We start from the raw sequence: 21,027 nt of genomic DNA on the forward strand, positions 1-21,027 counted from the left end.
CCTACTTGACTGGACCTAAGAAAATATTTTGTAAGCAGCAGAGTTGCAGTATATTTTACTTCTAATTCATCTAGAATTCATTAGAAAGGTTTTGTAGGTTTTCTGTGTTCTCTAGAAAATCTTGTATATCAAACATGTTACTGCTTAGATCCAGGTTTTAACTGCCTTAAATAAGAGCAGCTAGGCCTAATCTTAGTAGAGTAGAGCAAGACCACAAAGTGCTTGGACTGGATATTTTTATCTACATTTTGAAAGGTCAACTTTATGTTCAGCAACTTTTCCCAATATTCAGCTTCCAGTAAGGTGGTTTTCAGTTTTCATTGAGCAAAGAATGGAAAATAAATAATAAGTTACAGCCTGCATATGTAAGTATTTTTCCTATTGTGATTTTTAGTAGCCATATTTAAGGTGAAATTTAGAGGACACCTTTCATTTTTAATAATGACGAAACATATCTGAGAAGCATTAAAATGGAGCAAATATTTTAAATCTCCTAGGTTAAAACACACTGCTAAATGTGCAAGGTAGCTACTGATCTCTGAAGTTAAGAGAATATGGCAATGCATCTTTCTTGACCAAAAAACCCACCCCATGTCCGAGGACTAAATCTAGAGGGGAAGGGAACAGGAGACGTCCTTCTGCTATTAAAAAGCTGTACGTGTATAGTTGCCACAACTTCCTAACTGGCTACTGCTACAATTCTATAATCTTATCACCTGAAACATAAAACAACAAGGGTTCTCTCTTTTTATGAAGGAAATGGAAACATGTTAAAAGAACATTTAATAGAGAATCCTACAACTTCTAACTCCACAGGCAAGAGGCAGATGGAAGATGCCGCATACTGGAAGGATCAAATTTACTTAATAAACTCTCTGATGCTAAGAGCCCCAGTGCACAAGCAACTTAAAGAATGATAAAGACTTGGAGCCAAAGACTGGTACAACTCTCTTATTCCAGGGCCACTTCTGAGTCAGTCCCAACACAATTTAGAGCAGCCTAATGTCTGCTTTAAGTTAGGTTGGCTGGCTACAGTCCCTAAGGGTATGTCTACTCTGCAAAAAAAAACACACGGGGTAGTGAGACTCAGACCCTAGGTATACAGACTTGGGCTCATGCTACAGCCCTAAAAATAGCCATTTAGACATTCCCGCTAGGGCTGGGGCTCTGAAACTGGGGGAAGGGGTGGATTTCTTTCTATGTAAGGATAACCACATAAGGTAAAACATCTTCGGGCTCTGAATCCACTGCCTCCCAGAATTTCAGAGCTGAAGCGGGAATGTTTACTTGGCTATTTTTAGTGTCATAGCGTGAGTCCAAGTCTGTACACACAGGCTCTGAGACTCACTGCTGCAATTCCGTCCCCGCACCCGCCAGTGTAGACATAATGTCAGGGGCCACCCTTCAGCTGGGGACAGCTGAAACACAATGAGCTGCATCCCCTCACCACTAGTTCTATACCTGTTTGTCTTCCCCATACCAGGGAAACCCTCAGCTGGGTAGCTATGGCAGCTTTCGGCTCTTTCTGCCATGTGAGTGGCATAAATGGAGCAGAGAAGGCATCTAGATCTGATCTAGAATTCCTTAAAGGTAGGCTGATCTCGGTTGGACATATTGCATCAAGAAACAAATCTATCCAAAGATCTGTTTACTGAGACAGAGACTACTGTATAGCACTGCCTAAATGAGGGACTCCACTTTCTTCCCTCCCACAAGTCAATTACATTAAATCACTGCTTATTAATAATATGTAAAGTAGCAGATTTCTCTTTCTAGGAGGCTGGTTGTAAAGAATCTCCAAGTAATTCAAATTGACAGAACCAGAACGTCCTGCTTAGTCCAATTTTCCTTCTGGTGGATTATGGCCTAAATAGCATACACGTTACTGTACAAATACCTGTTTAACTTTACAAACATTGAAGATAAAGAAGGTGTCAATGAAGTCAGAGATATACTTACCACAGAATAAGACTTGTGTTTCTAAGAACAGGAATGCTTCCTGGTTGCATTTTGTTTAGTCTGCTCATCTTCGTGCTTTATCAGGCATATAGGTAGACTGAGAGTGTCCTGACCTAGCACTGAGCTGAGGCTAGTGTCGCTATATGAAGAGCTGGTCTGCAAGAATGTCTGCTCAAATGTGACCGTAATTACAGTGTTACTGCACTAGTGAATGCTGACGATTGTTTCTGGATTTTCACTTACTACCAGGGTCACAGTCTATTTTTAAAACATTCTGGAAATGCTAAGGCCACAGTGGATGAACAACTTCCAACAATACACTTTTTGCTATCCCTTGTTAAACAATCGATGTCACACTTTTGTTGGGGCTACATAGGTGAGGGTCCATAAGAACCTTTTTGTTATCAGATTTCCAACAGCCTATATACAAACGTTACAAATATAACTAAGTCAAAGGACTCAATTACAAAATGTTTATTCTGTGACCGGGACATAACACAATTCTAGTGTATATTGTAGATGGGTCCTGTAACCGAGGTAAAGCCTTGGATCAAGGTTTCATCTACACTACAGACTGGAACTGTGTTGTGACTGGTTCACAGAATAGCCATGTTGCAACCTGGCTCATCAAGCTGTATCTGAAGTGTTGGTGGACCCTAAGATACTCTGTTGCTGTCTAAGGACTTTACAAGGAGAAAAGAGAGCAGAATCAGCATGGTCTGTGCTGCAGGGGGCAGGAGGAAGGACAGTATCATCCTATATGCTTTAAAAGCTTTTAGTCTCTTGAGAAAAGGTTTTACAGTGAGAACATACCTTGATTATATGCAGCGTTCACAAGCAGTTGAAACAATCTGCAGGTCAATCACATTTTAACTTTGAGGATAATCCTTTCATGGCCATGTTATAATTTAACACACAAGTTAAAGTTCATGTTATACAATAAAACAGACAACTGAGTTCTTAGGAGAAAGACTCTGGATCATCATATGTCTGTCACCTGTGACCAGGTAGATTATGATGTCATGAATTGTGGTGATGATGCTCAATTTAGCTCAGCTGCTTTAAGAGGAAATGTAAACCACGCAGGCCAAGGGGAATGAGATGACGAAACAGAAACCACAGAGCTCTGAAGTGAATACATGGCTGAATTTGCTTTCTTGGGCTTTGCTCTTGCTCATAAATTGGTCAAGCTGTGTTTATGAAGTTTATGTGCTCAGCAGAGTCCCATGATAGACTTGAATTCACATCAGAGCCTTTGATTAATTTAAGTATGGTCAAGAAAGATTTCTTAAAATCTAAGAGTGAGCTGACTGTTTTCAGAACTACTTGAAGAAATCTATGATGAAATGAAGGACCCAAAGGCATTTAATTGTTGAACACATAAAAGGAAGTATATTTAAAATAAAAAAAATTGGTCAGACTGTAGAGTCAGTTACCATTTTTAAGGAATTTACAGGGCTGTTGTAGATGAGTCTTTTGGAATAGCCAGTTTATCGCATTGCCTAAACTGGTTTCTTCATTGCACAGGATTTTCTCTTAAAATGTGTGCATTTTTTAAACAATTACATACATATTAAAAATCAGCATTTCTTTGCTTAAACTTAATTAAAACGTTAATACTCTCAGACAACACAGATCTGAAATGGTGAAACCAGTAATTTCCCCCGCCCACCTTACAACAAATTAAATTGAGACAAAATTACAAACACATTTCACTACATGATTATTATTAATAAAAATCAGTTTTTTTATAAAGTTGCCCAAAATGCAAGGGATGTGCATAGGTTTACAACTTAGTCATAATAATATTTTATTTTATTCCCTTGGGTACGTTTTCCCAAGAACGGAATGTATTTTGCTGTAGATTACAGGTTTTTTTTTCAACACAGATACACCAACGGCATGAACGCTTGCGACTGTCCACATGCATTAAGGGTCAAGACCCAATTTCAAATCTCTAAAAGGTTTACAGAGTTCTTCAAAGAGACAGTATCACATTATCTGGATGTTACATAAAAGTACTATTCTAAAAAAAAGGAGCAAAGAAAGGCCTTTAAAATTTATGAATTTGTTTTGTAATCACTAGACTAATTATTTCAAATAAATAAAGGAAAGCAAGTTATCCCAATCCATAAAATCAGACTCTAAACAGAATGTAGTGTTCCACCCCCAAGTTAAGGTAACAGAATCATTTATTATTATTAAAATAGATTATAGAAAGCAGCATCTATTTTGTGCAGTTTTCAGGGGCCTTTGAAATAAAAAGCTATGATTTCCAAAAATATAACATTCCAAAGGATTGAATAATACATATATTGAAACATACATTTTATTAAAGTTTAGGAGAACTGATTAAAAAAAGATACTGTCTCTTTAAATTAGTGTTTAATTTTTTTCTCCTCCTATCTATTAGGACATGACAATAATTATAAATTTAGGTCACACTACATCTAGGTAGTCTCTAGGGGCCAAGATCTGTTGACACAAGGTCAATAACAAAGAGGTTTTCCATGTATGAGGTGGTTCCCAGTATTGATAAAATTCTTCAGTTATCTGGTGAAAGGCCTAATAGACCCAGGAGACTGGAACCCACTGTGATGCTGTACAAACAAGCTCAATGGCTTCCTCCAAATGCCTGATTGTTTCATCAATTTCATTGTTGATAATTGTTAGATCAAAGTAGTGTGCATATGTTCTCTGTAAGATTTCAGATTCCTTTTGCAGGCGCTGAAGAGATTCATCCTGCACAATGATTGGAAAAGAAAGCAAGAGAGATGTATTAGATTCTTTTGTTCAGTTTTCTGTTTGTTGGTTACGGAGAAGGAAACAGCAAAAATAAAACCTAATCTAAAGATTCATGAATGACTTATGCCCCCTACATAACGTCGAATTCCATGCATGTTACAAGGAAGAAATTGTAACTTGCCTCATCCTTGTAACTTTACACAAAATCATAATCCATCAACGGAGGTTACTCAAGACACATCAGGACACTTATCTAATTTGTGGGAAGGGTTAAACAGACATGGGCTAGCGCATAAGGATTACAAAAAATAAAAGTAAGAACCAGTACAAACATGGAAAGAGTGTCAGTTCATGAATGAAAACATATCCAGTTGACAAATACAAGCTGTTTGGCATCTATCCAGACATCGATATGGGAAGCATGACAGGATGAATTTTCAAGTTTCAGCTCTTTTTGGACAATTTCTGTAATGTCTATTACTACTCAGCATCAGTCTTCGAGTTTCACTTCCTTTTACTTTAATAAATATTTACTGTGGACAGTCTTAGGAAATTCTCACTCTATTACTTTCTAATTTCTCTTTCATTATAACCCTCTTCTAACATCTTATGGTCTATCGAGACTGTATTCTAATTCTAAATTCTACTGGTGCAATTCAAACCCACCAAGAATAGCTGCACCAGTTTTACCACCTCCACCTCTTCTGGGAGTTGTCTCGGGAACCTGCCCTAAATTGAGGCCAGGTTATCATATATGGCCTTTGGAATCATATTTTGTGGGTGCTCCTGCCATGCTCCTCCAAGGCCAGCACTGCTCACATTCTGGGCTTCCAAATGGAGCAGGGTTGCAGGGGGCTTGTTCTATGGATGACTCTCTCCCTCCGCCTGCTGCCTCGGTTCTGTGGTGAGAATGAATGATGGGAGTTTAAACTCTCTTCTCACAATTCCCTAGGGATACTAGAAGATCATCTGAAATCTCCCACAAGCCACTGCTTCTAGGAACTGTGGAATAGGTGCCCAGGAGGCAGTGCAAATGAAATGTCATTGCACAGTGCAATATGGAAATGGGACAAAACTACTCCCCAAACAATATGGCCAGTGTGGTCACGCTGCATTGTTAGAACCTACCCTGGTGTTATCCCACCAGTTCAATTAGCCATGGTTCAGTTCTCTATGTACCAAGAGTTGCAGCCCAGCACTCCTGTGCTATAAAGCACAGAGCAGCACTGAGTGGTCTTTTTACTTGAACTTATATGGGTCACAACATTTGATTTCCAGAGTCTTCATATTACGAGGTCAACTGGGTTCCCTTTCTTCAACTGACCAAGTATCTGGGATTGCACTGTATAAAAAAAGATGTGGAAGCTGCACCTTTTGGGGCATCCGAAAATCAGCATTCAGTGGGAGAAAACTGGAATGAGGCACTTTTCCTTTCCTGTACCATGAAACTAACCATTTCCTTGAGTACAATTCTAGATCCTGATAGGAGTTGCTGCTTTCCTGAAGCATATCAAACTGTACAGTCCCCAGTAGTCAACAGAAGGTGACTCACTCTCTCCATATTTGAAAACTACATTCAAACATAAATGTAGCCAAGTGCTCCTCACACAGACGTGTACAGAGAATGTCCTTTTAAGGAGTATTATGCATCCAAACAAGCACATGAGGCTTCTGTGAAAAACAATGATATGTGCAGATTTGTCCTATGCTATTCTCAAGTCAACTACTGATAAAGAGAGACCTTAGATTGTGCTAAATACACCACTGGGACATTCCCCTAAAATAACAGCAACCATGGCAAATTCCTCATCTATCATAAATTACCATAGCTCAACTGACTTCAACAGAGCTCCAATGATTTCTGCAAAAAGAAAAGGAGTACTTGTGGCACCTTAGAGACCAACACATTTATTAGCGCATAAGCTTATACTCAAATAAACTTGTTAGTCTCTAAGGTGCCATAAGTACTCCTTTTCTTTTTGCCGACACAGACTAACATGGCTGCTACTCTAAAACCTGTCAATGATTTCTATCAGCTAAGGATCTGACCCCTTGTGTTTGATCTACAAAGTGAAAAATTATATTTGTACAAGTGCTACTTTTTTTTTGCACTTTCAAGATATCTAATTAATTTTATGTCTGTAACCTCAATGTTATTAAAAATATAACGTACTGGACACTGTATATTTCAAATGAGTATAATAAACCTGAAGCCACTGGACTAATACTGTATGTCAGAATATAAAAGGTTTTAGAACTTGGGAGACAAATGTAGGTTTTCACAGACAGTTTCATGCCTGTGTCAGCAATACGCAATAAATTTATGGATATAAACTTTTTTATTTACACTTCCTATTTAATAATGATAAATTAGGACAGACAATAGAAATCTGCAGGGAATCTGTAAAAGGAAAAGAAAATGAGGAAAAGAAAATAGGAAAAGAATGAGAAGAGTTGTTCTCAAATCTTTACTTCTACTTGGCTCTGGCCCTAGATTTTGCAAAAACAAAGAGGGTATTTCAAAAATATCTATTAGATTATAACATTTAACTGTCGTCGTTGTTCCTAAGTAATATTTTATAGACAACTAAGGAGACTGCATTTTGGGAGACCTACACTACTTACACTTACCCCCATGGAAATGTAAAATGTTACTTCTACCTACTCCTGGGGGAATTCTGTGCCAAAAAATTAAAAATTCTGCAGCAAAAAATTAAAAATTCTAGGCACAATATTATAAAATTCTGCATATTTTATTTGTCAAAATAATGTAATATAATCACTTTGGTTTCAATTTATTTCGGTAATTTATTTCAACTACAATACAATGGATGGAGAATTGAAGTGGGGAGCATGGGAGGAAATTCCCAAACCCCCTTGCCTAACAGTAATGTAACTAGGTTTGACCCTTTATTTCTAGTTATTAGTCAACAAACATATGCAGCCATACGCTCAGTGTTACAACATAGGCAACTGAAGAGTAAGTGAAGGCTGGAGAATCAAACTCACAATTTATATTGACTACTGACCATCTCCAGAAAGGTCAGTAGGAAACACTTTATTGAGCACATTCTGATAGGAAATTTTTTTGGTCCAAAAATTTAGACTAGTTCTAATCTCTAAAGCACCATAAGCATTTATAAGGCCATACTGTCCTTTACACCACTCTGGCAATGTAAAGGAGCTATTAAACATTTACACTTGTTTTATACTCCTGGGGGAATTCACAAAGAGAATGGGAACAATTCACTAAGCAGGCAGGCTGCTACATTCTGCTCTGCCTGATGGGACAGTGCCTGTCCCATGCCTACCTCCTCAGAAACACCCTGAAGCCCTGCCCCTCCAAGCCAAGCATGATGCAATAGCAAGCGAGAGAGACAGAGTGTCTCTCTCTTTCACACACATGACTCTACAGCCCCCCTGCCTTGTCAGTGATTTACATCTCTGCTGGCTGCTCCAGGTGCCCGAACCAATCTGCCTGCTCTGCCGGGGAGGGGAGGATGATTGCTTTTGCAGATTCCCTTTGCTTCCCTGTCAGAAGTCATTTTTCTGCAGGGAAGAAAAGAAATCTGTGGGGGACATGAATTCTGCACATGTGCAGTGATGCAGAATTCCCCCAGGAGTACTTTTTCCCCTACATTCTTGAGGACAATAGTAAGTCTTTTACATTATTGAATTAAGGATTGGCCTGAGCTGCAAAATTCTGAAGTGGGTCCAAACTTCCTCAAAGTTTGGGGAGGAGGAGCCAGATCAAGGTTTTTGGTTTGGGCCCACCTCTAATTTGAATATATGACAGAATTATCTCTGATCTGCATAGTCCAAATTTACAGCACTATTTGTGCACTTGTCTTTTAAAAAAAACCTGAATATCAGAACGCAAGATATATATATATATAGCCACACTGGATAACAGCTTTCGCTAAATGTTTCTGGTAAGGTCATTAGCAGTTAAAGGATTTATGTCACTTAGCATGTAAGTGGCCATAATCAGGCTTCAAAGCTGACATCCCATTAAGACCTCTCTTTACATAGTGAAGGTTAGCTTGGCAACCAGCCCGGGTATCATTTTTTGTTTTTAAATTAAAATTTTAAAACTAGAGATCTGCAAGGACATTTGAAATCTCTAAAATTTGTATTTTTAACAGGCAGTAACGCATTTCAGGCCATGCATTTCTGGGGATTACTACATGTTTTGTGGTTGACGACAGCAAGCATTTGGCTTTGTGCTTCATAAAACCACCAGAACCATGCAATATTTACCCAGAAAGGCACTGTATTTTGTATCTTTGTTCAGTCACAGTGGGATCCCTGTAAATTGGAGATACTGCACATGCATTCTACAGTCGGTTAAAATGGCTCAACCGTGCATTGCAGGATAAGGCTGTTTGAACCGTGTTAATCACAAAGTCATAATGTGCATTTCCTAGAGTAGGAATAAAAGTCTCTGGGTTCACTTGTTTTTAAGGCTATCCTTTTAACTTTTTTCTTTTTGCCAGTGAATAATCCTTTCATTTGAATGAGCTTTAGCACAGATGTCTGAGGTCTTTATTACTTTATACTTTTATTCTAATGGCAAAAGTAATGTTGAGTGGGAACAAGGATGTCTACGTTCTAAATCTATTAAAATAATTAGGATTGCATCTTATCAGGTTCTAGCCGGTACTTACAGGCAATTTTCTGCACCATTTTGGCAGCTATGTAAAATGAATACGAACGCAGGAAAATGAAAAGAAAGGCAAAGATGATAATTCAAGAAAAAACATAAGGAAAAAAGACAGTCATTTACAGATGTGTTTGCAAAAATGAAACAAAGCAGGATAAACAGGTCAAGAGAAAGGGCTATTCTTTATGCAAATGAATCTTTTGTAAAAGTAAAAATGAATGAGAAATATGAAGTATGCACACAAAAACCCAGTTTGCTGAGACTCATCATACCACAGCTTCTGTATATATTCCATTCCCTCTCATGCAGCACAATAGATCCAGGTGAGTAGGACCCAGATTGCATTAGTGTCCACTCTTATTGTTTTTTAAAGTGAGTGTTAGTGGTTCACAGACAGTGACAGTTTTAGCAAATATACAAAACATTAAAGCATGATTCCGATTTTGCAACAGAGTCCACCTGGATGAATTTTTATGCCACACAGATCAAATTGCAGGATCTGGGCCATAAAAACTAAACACAGCACAAGAGCATAATAATGAGGCTAAATATTTGAACCCTAAACCTTTTTTGGTTTAACTTCCCCTACGTCTTCTATCCCAATGAAGGAAAAAAAGCCCAATCTTGCATGTGCTCACACTGTAGCTCAGTACATCCCCAAACAGCAATTTACTTTCTCATATTAACCCTCCCAGTTCTCCCCCATCTCACATTCTACAACATGAACTTCTGAATGGTCAAAAGAGAAGTACCACTGGTATTTCAGAGTAGGAGATTTGAAACAACACATTGGAACAATCAGATAATTCTGTAATACCTTTGGGCCAAAAGACACATGGATTTTTTTTTAAAAGGCAAAAATAGTACTGAAGATCTTCAGGGGCTTTTGTGCATTTACAGTGAGTTGTACAACAGCTCCAGCTAAAATAATCAGAAAAGTTGCATAACAATCCAGGACCTATTCTTGCGCTCTTGAGCTCCCCGCCCTAAACAGTTATGCAATCTGCTGTGCAAAAGAATATCTACCATTACAGGGGACTAAGATGCAGCATTTTAATATTTGTCCATATAAATTTACAGTAAATGATAACATCAGCAATGTTTCAGAGGAATGATCACTACATCATTTTAATATAGCTAAAATCAGAATGTTCTGAGACATCTTCATTTCCGTGTTTGGGTAACTTAACACTTGAAAAACAAAAAGGTTTTGTTTTCCTTTTTTTTTTTCATAATTTTCTTGCCATTTTACTAATTATTTATGGTATTTGTGTTTGAACATCTTTATCCTTTATGGCCCATCATTTATCTGCAAGAATCTGTAGTGAAGTCCTAATTCTATATTTGTGTTATTACACACATTATGTCTGGGGAAGCCAACTGTTGCTACAAACACAGGATTATCACTTCCCTGCAGGATCAAAGAGATGGAAGAGGGATTTGCTACAAAGAGAAAGTTCTTATTCAGATACATTTAACACCTTTCTAGAGTGAAAAAAAAGGAAGGAACTGGTTATAAATGTTTTGTTTGTTCTGGTTTAAGCTAAATCCTGAGAAATCCTTACATAAACTCTCTTTGAACATGAACACTTAACATTTTCTCACAAGCAGGTATCCGTTCCATTTTTGTTCACAATCCCGAGCATCACAATGTTATTTGAATTTAATAAGCCAGTTTCTGGTATATAGCTTTGGGATTTCTTTTCTCAAAGATGAAACTTAGTAGCAGCTTCCTTCCTCCTTCTACTTGGGGAGGAAAGAGTGAAGTACATTGAATGACTCAGAAAATGGAAATTCTTGGACAGCTGACCAATTAGTTGGCTCAATGGCCATAGCAAGGATTTTGGAAACAATTCTTTTAGGTAGGGAGGAAATAAAACTGAACAATATATTTTAAAAGGATATCAAATGATCAGTACTGATCTATGTATCAGCTGATGTTAAAGTTGTCATGTGAAGAGCTAAGAGTACTATGAAGTGCTGCCCTAGTAGTGACAGTGCACGGATCCTTGCAGCTCAAGTTTATATTTAAACATAGGAAAAATCATCTGTTATTCAGTAAAATCATCTCAATCTTAACTTCAGTGGTGTTCTGACCCCACTATAAAAGACAACTGGTCAGTTAAAATGTTGATCTTATTCACATACTGAATTATCCCTTTAATTGTGTCTCCTGATAAAAACATTTACCTGTAATAAGCCTTACCTCATTAATGCCTGGGGTAATCGTAGGTGCAGCAATAAAAACAACAAAAGGAGCAAACTCTGCAGTTCTCAGGACCTTCAGTGCCTACGTAAAAAACATTAAATACTTGAGAAGAAGAACAAATCAATCAACAGGATACAAGTTTAAATATACAAACAGAGGGAAGAACTAACAAGACTCTAGATCAGTTTTAAAATATAACCAAGAAATATTAAGAACTAAGACCCTGATCCTGGAAAGACTTACAGATATGCGTAAGTTTACAGTCCCATTTACTCCACTAAGTCTTTGCAAGATTGGGGCCCAAATTGTAAGTTCATCAGCATAAAGAATTGCCATGGTATTGAAAGCATCCAAGATTTCATAGGCAGGATATTTTTCCTACAGAAAACACTAAAAATCAGTTTATATTTATGCTGAAAAATTTGCATTAGCTAGAAAAACTTTTGCTATGGTATTCTAAATGGGTCAAAATATAAATTGTACTTTATAGTAAACGCTGACTAAAATATCATAACAAAACATTTTGTGGTTGCGAATATTGCTCAACCTACAGATAAAAACTTATTTTTATTTTTGCTGAAGCAAAAATGTTCTGATGTGAAAACTATGAAGCTTTCAAAACGTGAGGGCACTGAAAATACTAATAATTCAATAATCATAAACTGAGACCAAGCACCCTGCTAGAGAAGCTCCAAGCTACCTCTATGCAGAAGGGAAATGTAAAGACAATGCTTATGATTAACCTGACTCAAACAGTAATGATTTATGAGTGACATAGGTAGTTCCACAAATGAGTCCCTCCACCTGGCTTGATCCAGACTGAAACTTGGGATAGGTAGGTAGCAAGCAAACATAACCTAGCTGATCTCAACTGTCTGGGCAGAATGTAGAGTGAAAGACACTTATATTCCACTTCAAAGCAGTACAAAGAGGTCCTTTTCTAAAAACTAGCCTGACAGCCAGCTGAGTTTATGTCCCTCTCTGCTGCTTGAAATCCACTTTCAGATATCATCAGTTATGCATTGTTTCTACAGAAAAACATGGTTACATGAGTCAGGGAAGCTCACAGAACTGAGAATACCTGAACCTGGAATACAGAAACAGGTAATTAACTAGAACTGGGCTCATGGACAAGTACTACCATAACTGTAACAAATTAGGTGAGTTGCATTATACAATGTAGTCAGACGTCTTATTTTTGTTCTGAAAGTCTCCACTTAGGTGAAACAAAGTCCATCAACTGCACTGTCCAGAACCAAACCTGTGATCTCATGAATCCAGCCACAAAAGAAGAGAAGAGCCAGTGTAGAGAAAACAGACAATATTGGTCACGACTAGTTAATTTTGCTCACAGGGGGATGAGCCCTGCAAACCAAAGCAATGGCTGGTGAGAAAGAATGCAGAGAGGTCATGACCCAGGGAAAATAACTGTCAGACTTGTCTTCTGGGCTCAGCAGCTCATATTTTTAATTGGCTCCTGAAAGTTATTTCAGGACTGGTCTCTTGTTTCCCCATGTCCTTTAACCTGCTTGAATATGAATTCAAAGGCACCACAGCTAAAAATAAAACATATAAATACTCGGCCATCAACTGAAATTCATATCAACGTGGGAGGTTCCAAAGGAAATTAGTCTAAATGTTCCATTTAGGATTTTATATCAAAATTGCAACACTGTGAATAAAGTATTCATATTCTTTGAGTTTGTGAATTTACCTACTCACTGATGCTATTATAACACACACAGACATTAATAAATACAGCTATAGCCATTCTATAGGCAACACCTTCCTATAGCATCAGTGATGATAGAGAATGCTACTTCTGAGACTGCTGACCCAGTAACAGCAGGGAAGTAGGGGACAGTCAGGACAATGCAGAACAAAATTCCCTCCTGGGTGTGCTATCAAAGTGAAATCTAGGGCTGAACATATTAATACGTTACAGCTGGCTGGCACAGACAATCAGCTGCTTCAATGGACAGCAAAGTGCAGTGAACAATAATGTAACAATAATTTCCCTTATTATATTAAAGTGTGCAGTAAGCAGATTTTCATAGCAGTACTGGTCCCTTGCCAAACCAAATGGTGAGCTCATTTCTACTTCTTAGTTTTACCCTAATGATCAGTAGAAGATGATTTCATACACTGAAGTCCCTGTGTGGAACCATTGCCCCACATACTAAAAACTTTTCACATTAAATGTATGATGAGTTATATGTCTTAAATTCTAAGGTCAAAAAATGACTGGCGATAGAATGTAACAAAATAAAATTCAGGTGTCTCTGATAAGCTTTGCATTTTTATACATTTCCAATAAGTACCTGAGGTTCTACGTCAAGTATTGCAATTAGTCCCTGTTCATGGATCTTCCGTATTGTTTCCAGTTTTGTCCCATACATTGCATCCTCATGGCTGCCATATTCCAAGTATTCATTGTTGGATATATCCTGCATCATTTGGTCATGCGATACAAAGTAATAATTCTTTCCATTTTCTTCATCTTTCTTGGGAGGTCTGGTTGTGTCTGAAATGTCAAGGAATGCAAAAGAACACAATCTAAATTTTAATTTTTGTTGACCTAGTAATAGTTATTCATGTAACAACCCATTGCCCAAACTGTTCTAAATCTTGATTATATTTTTTATATTTTCAAAGTTTTATTCACTTGCTGAACCAAGGATTACATTAACCATCTATTATTTTAAATGATTCTTTTAAACTTCAAAGGTGCAGGGAGAGGACATTCTGTAAGGTGTGTCCCCCCATCCCATTTCTGAATAATTGCTAGCACAGAATGGTGACTAGTTTGGTAGAAGACACTAGTAATTCAATTGACTTTGGAGCTTGTATCACAACTATGCGTAGGCCTCAAGCACAGAGAAGAGAAAGGGATTTTGAAATCCTCCAAGCCTTCCTCCGTCCTTGGTGAATAAACCCTCCTGATAGACACTTGCATATTCAACCCCCAGTGACTCTTGTCTGCCTTCAATTCCCTCCTCAAACCTTGATAAATTCTGAAAGAGGTCTCCAGTGCACTCCCTCCTACCTGTCCTGTCTCAATCTAATCTTGGGCTTCAAGGCATCATTCTGACTCTCCACCTGTAAGGCCTTGGCCCCATCTTCCCAAAATTTCCTCACCACCTCTCATCCTCCCACGCTTCCTCTCTCCTCTAGTTCCCTTTCCTCAATCTTGTATCCTTTGGTACTATAGACGGAGCTGTAGTTAAGGTTGCCCAACCCTGTTTTCAATTGCTTTTAATTTTTATTTATTTATTTATTTTAAAACAACCATTTAGATCAGAAGCTCTCATATCTCTATGCTTTGGAACAGGGACATGAAATTTGGCAGTGGGTGGGGTCACCCTAATGTCAGGGATGTGTCTTTTGGTGTATTCATGATAATTCACCCAAATATGGCCAAGTTAGAAGCCTCTGAAAAAATCACAGTAACACCTCTCTTCCGAGCCTGTGTGAAGAGTTTGGTAGCTAGATTCTCCACTGAGCTTGCTCTAGCACAGGGCTGTAGGGTCTGTGCAGAACTTTCACTGCAATTGCTTCTCCCAGCTGCCAGGGGCTGTTGGGCAAAGGAATGTGGGGAGAGAAGAGCGTGACGCTGGTAAACCAGGTGCTAGCAATTGCCAAGGCTGTAGGTGTCAACTGAGTACTGAAATTCATAACTGGAAACCAGATCAGCTCACCCATAGGTCAATATTGTTCAAAGTAGGTGTTAGACTTGTAAAGATGTCCATAAGTTGCTAAATACATTAATGTAACTTATAATGGCTGTATCCCATGCTATAAGAAATATGCAAGTTTTGTTTTATAATTGGAAAAATGCCTGCTTTGAACTTGTGAACTTAGGCAGGAAGAAGAGTGGCTCCCCTTCCCATCAAGAAGGACTATCAAAACTAAATGGGCCAATGTAGGACAAAAACTTCGTTGACTGCTCAATCCACCCATGAAGTTAAGTGCAGGAGCAATCATCCCAGTGGTTTGAACTCTGGGGGAAGTGCATATAAAGATGCTTACAAGAAGAAATAGCTTTCTCTTTGCTGTTTGGACTCTCACAAGGGCTGGAGCTAAGAAGTAAGAACAGAGATCCCCAGGGTCAAGCTGGGTTAGCCCTAAAAGACATTCAGTGGACAGATTACAACATCTCTGTCACCTTTCAGAACCACAGATTGTATCTCATTTGTGCTTATATGTTGCCTACTCTAACCTGTAAATAACTCTCTCGTTTCTTTTTCCTAGTTAATAAATCCTTAGTTAGTTCACTGTAAAATTGGCTACCAGTGTTGTTTTTGTTGTGAGATCTAAGGTGCAAATTGATCTGAGGGTAAAGTGACTGGTAGGGTGACCAGATGTCCTGATTTTATAGGGACACTCCTGATTTTTGGGTCTTTTTCTTATATTGGCTCCTATTACCCCGTCCCGATTTTTCACACTTGCTGTCTGGTAACCCTAGTGACTGGTCTCTTGGGACTGGCAACAACCTGAATATTTTGTGATTTTTGATGTACGTGACCATTTATCACTAAGTCCAGCTTGCCTGGGTGGCAAGATAGACTGGAGTGGCCAAGGGTGACCCCATGGTAAGACTTTTACAGTGATCCACAAGCTCACATTTGCTACTGTGTTGGTGAAATCTAATTACAGAACATACCACCAGTTGGGGTGTCTGGCCCGCTTTCTGACAGTCTGCCTTGAGTCTGGCACTCATGGTTGTGAACCACTCCAGACAGTGTGACAGAAGGATTTTTAGGAGTCATAACCATATACATAGTAGTTTAAACCATGACCATGGATCAATTTGCCAGAGCGAGAGAGCGAGCGTGCGTATAGGAGAAAAGGAGGGGGCCTCAGATAGAGCCATGAATGACAGCATGATTGCAGTGTAGAGAAAAAGGAGCTGCCCAGGGAGAGGCTTATTGAATAGTCAGAAAATTACAAGCATACGAACAGAATCCCAAAAGCCACAGGTGGAGAGTGAGTGGTAAGAGAGGAATTAACTGATTGCTGAAAGCAGCAGGGAGAGAGAGAGAAGCCCTGTAAAATTGGCAATGAGAGGGTCATTAGTGACCTTAGTAAAAATGGCTTCAGTGAAAAGCATAGGGTGGAAGCCATAACGAAGGGGTTCTAAGAGGGAGTTTAGTGGGGAAGCAATTGAGGCAGTGGGAGTAACCAACACAATCAAGGATTTTGTGGGCAAAGAAGAACTTTTCTTAAACCCATATGATTTTTCTGTGTCCGCCAGCACAGACAGGTTCTAAAAATTAACACCGAGGGCTCCATTAACTACAAAAACAACTAACTTCCCATAACTACAACTCGTCTAACCTTAATTATAAAACAAAAAGCTAACAAGGTATAAATCTGTCTAGGTTCTTATGCCACAACCATCACTGTCATGTCTGAGCACCCATGAAGGGGATCTGTTGGGTTCTGTGGCCCTTCACACCGATGAAGAGAGTGGAACTGGGGACATCTAGTTGGTGGAGGTGTTTATGCCCCTGGTCTCAGAACGCTGAATTTGAGGAATAAATGTTTGCTCCCCAGTAGTTAATTACACTGCAGAGGGTTCTGTGGCTCCTGCGGCAGGGCATGCAAATCCTATAGTGGGGATCTGTGGCAGCAAGGTCATGAAGGAGAATCAGGGATTTTGGTAACAATTTATTTGCAAACAGTAAAATGAACTGCGCTTTGCTCTTAACCTCAGCTCTGGATAATTCTACAGGAACTTAAAGTAACAGTCCTCAAGGCTGTATAGAGTAATGTAAAACAGTTAAATAAGGTAAATGTATAGAATGTTTAATCGAAATCCAATTTACATTTCTTTTCATGGGAATTTTGTGACCTGAAGACCTTCTCCTGTCTTGACTGATCCGACACATAAACTAAATACTTAAAAGATAATATATGTGAATAAAGTGACTGTTAGGTTTAAACCTTAAAATGCCAAACATCTGGGGGAAGGTTTTATGTGAATAGTATGAAAATGTTCCAAATGAAAGGGATGCTGTATATATTTAGGTGCAAAAATTGATGGTATTTTTCCATACCACATCCTCCTTCTCCTCCCCAGTATTATGATTCAACCACCATTAACTTATACTTAAGCTTTAACAGAGTACAATTACACATGCAACAGTGAACTGGGCATATCATCATATAGGTAATGCATATAATTTTGTGCTATATTTAACATTGCTACTTACGTGGAATAGGGTATGCAAATCTGTCTGGGTGTTTTGTGATGAGTGTATTTTTTATATGTCTTCTTCCAACACCATGTGCACCTAATTCACAACACGAAGAGGAAATTTATATTCATCACCATTAAGAGATTCAAAACATACTGTTAAAATTACTGTTCTGTTTAGAATGATACGGTATACTCAAAATTACCTAGTAAGACTAGTGTTTTCCTTTTGAATGCTGGCAGTTTTACTACTTCTTCATACGTGACGAGATCTAATTGATCAAATACTAAAACAACACAAAATAGAAAGATAAGAGAAAAATGTGTATGAAGTGAGTTAAGAAATAGATTTTCATTTATGCCAAACTGTAATTTTAGTAATATTAAATGTACATTCCAAAACCATATTTCTAAAAAATATAAACTGACCATACTGAAATGTATTTTAATTAGACATTTTATGGTTGCAAGTTTAATAAAAACATTCATTTTTAAGTCCACAAAAATGGTTAAAAACGTACTAACATTCAAAGCTATTGAACGGCTCAGAACAGCTTGCATGTCATTTCATGCAGCATTCAGCAGATCATCAAAACTAGTTAAAATGGCATGCTATCACATTTTTTGCATGCCTAGGAAATTAGCAGTACTAAATAAAGTATACAGACAGTGACCAACATTAATACAATATGAGAACATCTATTTACACTAAAGGTAGAGGCTACTTTTAGTAATCATGTTTTATCAGAGAATTATGAGAAATGCATAAGCAAGTAGCTTGAATTTAGGTTTTGTGGTTTTCTTTTTAAACAACTACCATGTTAATTATAAGTAGAGTTCTCTTCAAACACATGCTATTTTTATTCACATGCTTTTAAAACTTTTGACACTGAATGAAGATTTGCAACAAAAAGTGATGACATTTCTGCACAAGAAAGAACCTCTACCATATTGCGGGCATATTTATTTTTTTTAAAAAAATCTCATTTTAGTAAAATCTTAATTTAACTGCAATGTATATTTTCTGCAGCGCCTATTCTGATCATTGTCAATTGCCAAGGTACAGTATGTGTGTCAAATCAAGTTTTCTCCACTAAAATAATGCTGTTCCTCCTTATAGCCAATAATAGAATATTTGTGGTAACACAATCATTTCAGTAAAATTCTAATGAAGGAATGAGGCAGGAGGCTGCTAATTATAAAGAAGAATGCTTTAATTTAGAGATAAAGATTGTGGCAATCAGCAATTACGAAAAAGAAGGGGGATCCATTCTAATAAGAATTACCAGTATTACAATCCTGGTCTTAAAAAGGAAGGAAGCCTACTATATTATGGCTTTAATGAATCCTAGTAGTCATTGCAGTAATGTAGTTTGCAATTCAGATCCATTTAATGTACTTAGAAACCTTTGTACAACTACTTCAACACACTGTTGGTCACACTGTAAACTGGTCAGTTTAGTTATTTAAGACTTCTTAACTTAGAAAATATATGGATTTGCAAACTTGTTAGTCTGTCAGAAAACCTTCCAAATTCAATTTAAAGAAAAATATCTCCCTCAAAGTTTCTCCAAATATTAAAATGTACTTTTAGAGGAAGGTTCTGGTTATATTTTTCTTCACTCCAAGAACCTACAAAGATGGAGTATGCCTCTGCTGTAACTTGAATTCATTTAAATTAGCTAACGAGTTTATTCAACATTAGGAAGAGTGGTATATCTATTTTGTGCTAACCGTCTCTGTCACTTTAACTATCTAACCCTCAAATAACTCATCCCACTGGAAAAAAATCTAGCCTTTATTCTTCCTGAACTGAAATACATATCAACAACAAACACCACAAACAAAGAACAAAAATGGTGCATATTCATGTCTTAACCACAAACTAGAAGCATGGAGAAGATATGCTTTGGTCTGAACGGGATTACCTAATGACTGTAGGGTTTCCATACACAAGTGGAAAATGATTTTTTGTACACAAGATATGAGGAATACAGGGACACATTTAAAAACAACTTTTAATGTTTCTGTGCAACTAGCTAATAAAGAAAAGGAGTTATTTGAAAGGAAACAGTAAGAAGCAAATAAAGAGGCATTGTCACTTGACAGGTTACTTACATGCACAGAGGCCATTGGGAGTAAGACAGCATGAAAAATGTACAGGGGTCATTGAGATATGGCTTGTAATATATTAGTAAAATAAAAAGTATATGCACAAAATAAACTTTCCCATGCAATATTCTAAACACAAGGCAAATAAATAACATTAAGAAATGATAAACGCATTTTATAAAAGCTTGGCAGTATTCTAATAGTCATTATTTTATGCATACTGTGAAGCATAACTTAAAATCTGAGGAATGATATTTTACGAAGTCCTGCAATAGCATTTCTGCAAAAAAATAAAAAAAATATTTTTTTTCCCAATACATTTCAATATCACTATAACGTATCTTATAACACACCTGAAAATGGTAACTGAATCTAATAAAGACAAACTATTAAGTAATGTTAACTTTGGTTGATTTAAAACAGACTTTTGAAAGATCTGGCATGTTCTTATTGTACACTGTTTGAGGACTTGGCCCAAGACTTGAGAACTGATTAAGGACAAAAGTGAGGTGTGACAGCAATTATCTTTGCAGCAAAGGAGAAAATTCTGTCTTTTTTAATATAATAAGCAATTACGCTATTTTCTCCATGGCTTCATAAATTGTTTGATTTGCAAAGCAATCTGGTGACAAGCGCTGCTGATATCCTGGAAAATCACACCAAAATCTAAGCTATTTTCCTAAATATTTAGAAACCATACATTTTTAGTTGCCTGCAAGGCTGTTGTACCAACTACATTCCAGCACCCTTTTCTCTTCCATAAAATAGTAGCATGGGAAAATACTCAGAATGCTTAAGACTTAAAATATATGTATGTTAAAAATTTCCTGTGAATGCTCCTACAACAAAGAGGAGCAAATTCTACCTTGGGATGCTTTTGTGTGACTCCCTCTATGGAGTTTGAATTAGATTCCTTAGATTCAAACTAACTCCGCTGTTTTTTGTTCCTAGTAAGATCCAAAACAAGAAAGAGCCTATTTTCCAGTTCCGGGGCAGATGTTGCTAAAATCTTGTGAAAACAGCCAGTTTGTGACATCATGACTCAAAACGGTGGAAATCTCCAAACAGATGATCTTGTAAAATTTCTACCTTTCAAGATGAGAAATCTCACAGAACCATGACTGCCATTTGGGGCCCAAA

General features: G+C 37.6%; 1 protein-coding gene across 17 annotated transcripts in view; it reads right to left on the bottom strand.

Annotated features, from left to right (window-relative positions):
- Positions 1 to 3,306: 3,306 nt before the first annotated feature.
- Positions 3,307 to 21,027, bottom strand: part of CASK (calcium/calmodulin dependent serine protein kinase) — a 421,703-nt gene continuing 403,982 nt past the window's right edge. For 12 of the 17 annotated variants that reach the window (XM_073358759.2, XM_073358748.2, XM_073358780.2 and 9 more), the window contains 5 exons: positions 17,982 to 18,062; positions 17,792 to 17,872; positions 13,898 to 14,100; positions 11,574 to 11,657; positions 3,307 to 4,701 (listed from right to left, as the gene is read on the bottom strand). In XM_073358759.2, the coding sequence (XP_073214860.1) occupies positions 4,525 to 4,701; positions 11,574 to 11,657; positions 13,898 to 14,100; positions 17,792 to 17,872; positions 17,982 to 18,062 (626 nt within the window). In that variant the 3' untranslated portion in view covers positions 3,307 to 4,524. The remainder of the gene's footprint in view (positions 4,702 to 11,573; positions 11,658 to 13,897; positions 14,101 to 17,791; positions 17,873 to 17,981; positions 18,063 to 21,027) is intronic. The other 5 variants (XM_073358724.2, XM_073358808.2, XM_073358793.2 and 2 more) reach the window with 1 other exon arrangement.

The sequence above is a fragment of the Lepidochelys kempii genome, chromosome 1 (genome assembly GCF_965140285.1).
Source record: "Lepidochelys kempii isolate rLepKem1 chromosome 1, rLepKem1.hap1, whole genome shotgun sequence".
NCBI lineage: Eukaryota > Metazoa > Chordata > Testudines > Cheloniidae > Lepidochelys > Lepidochelys kempii.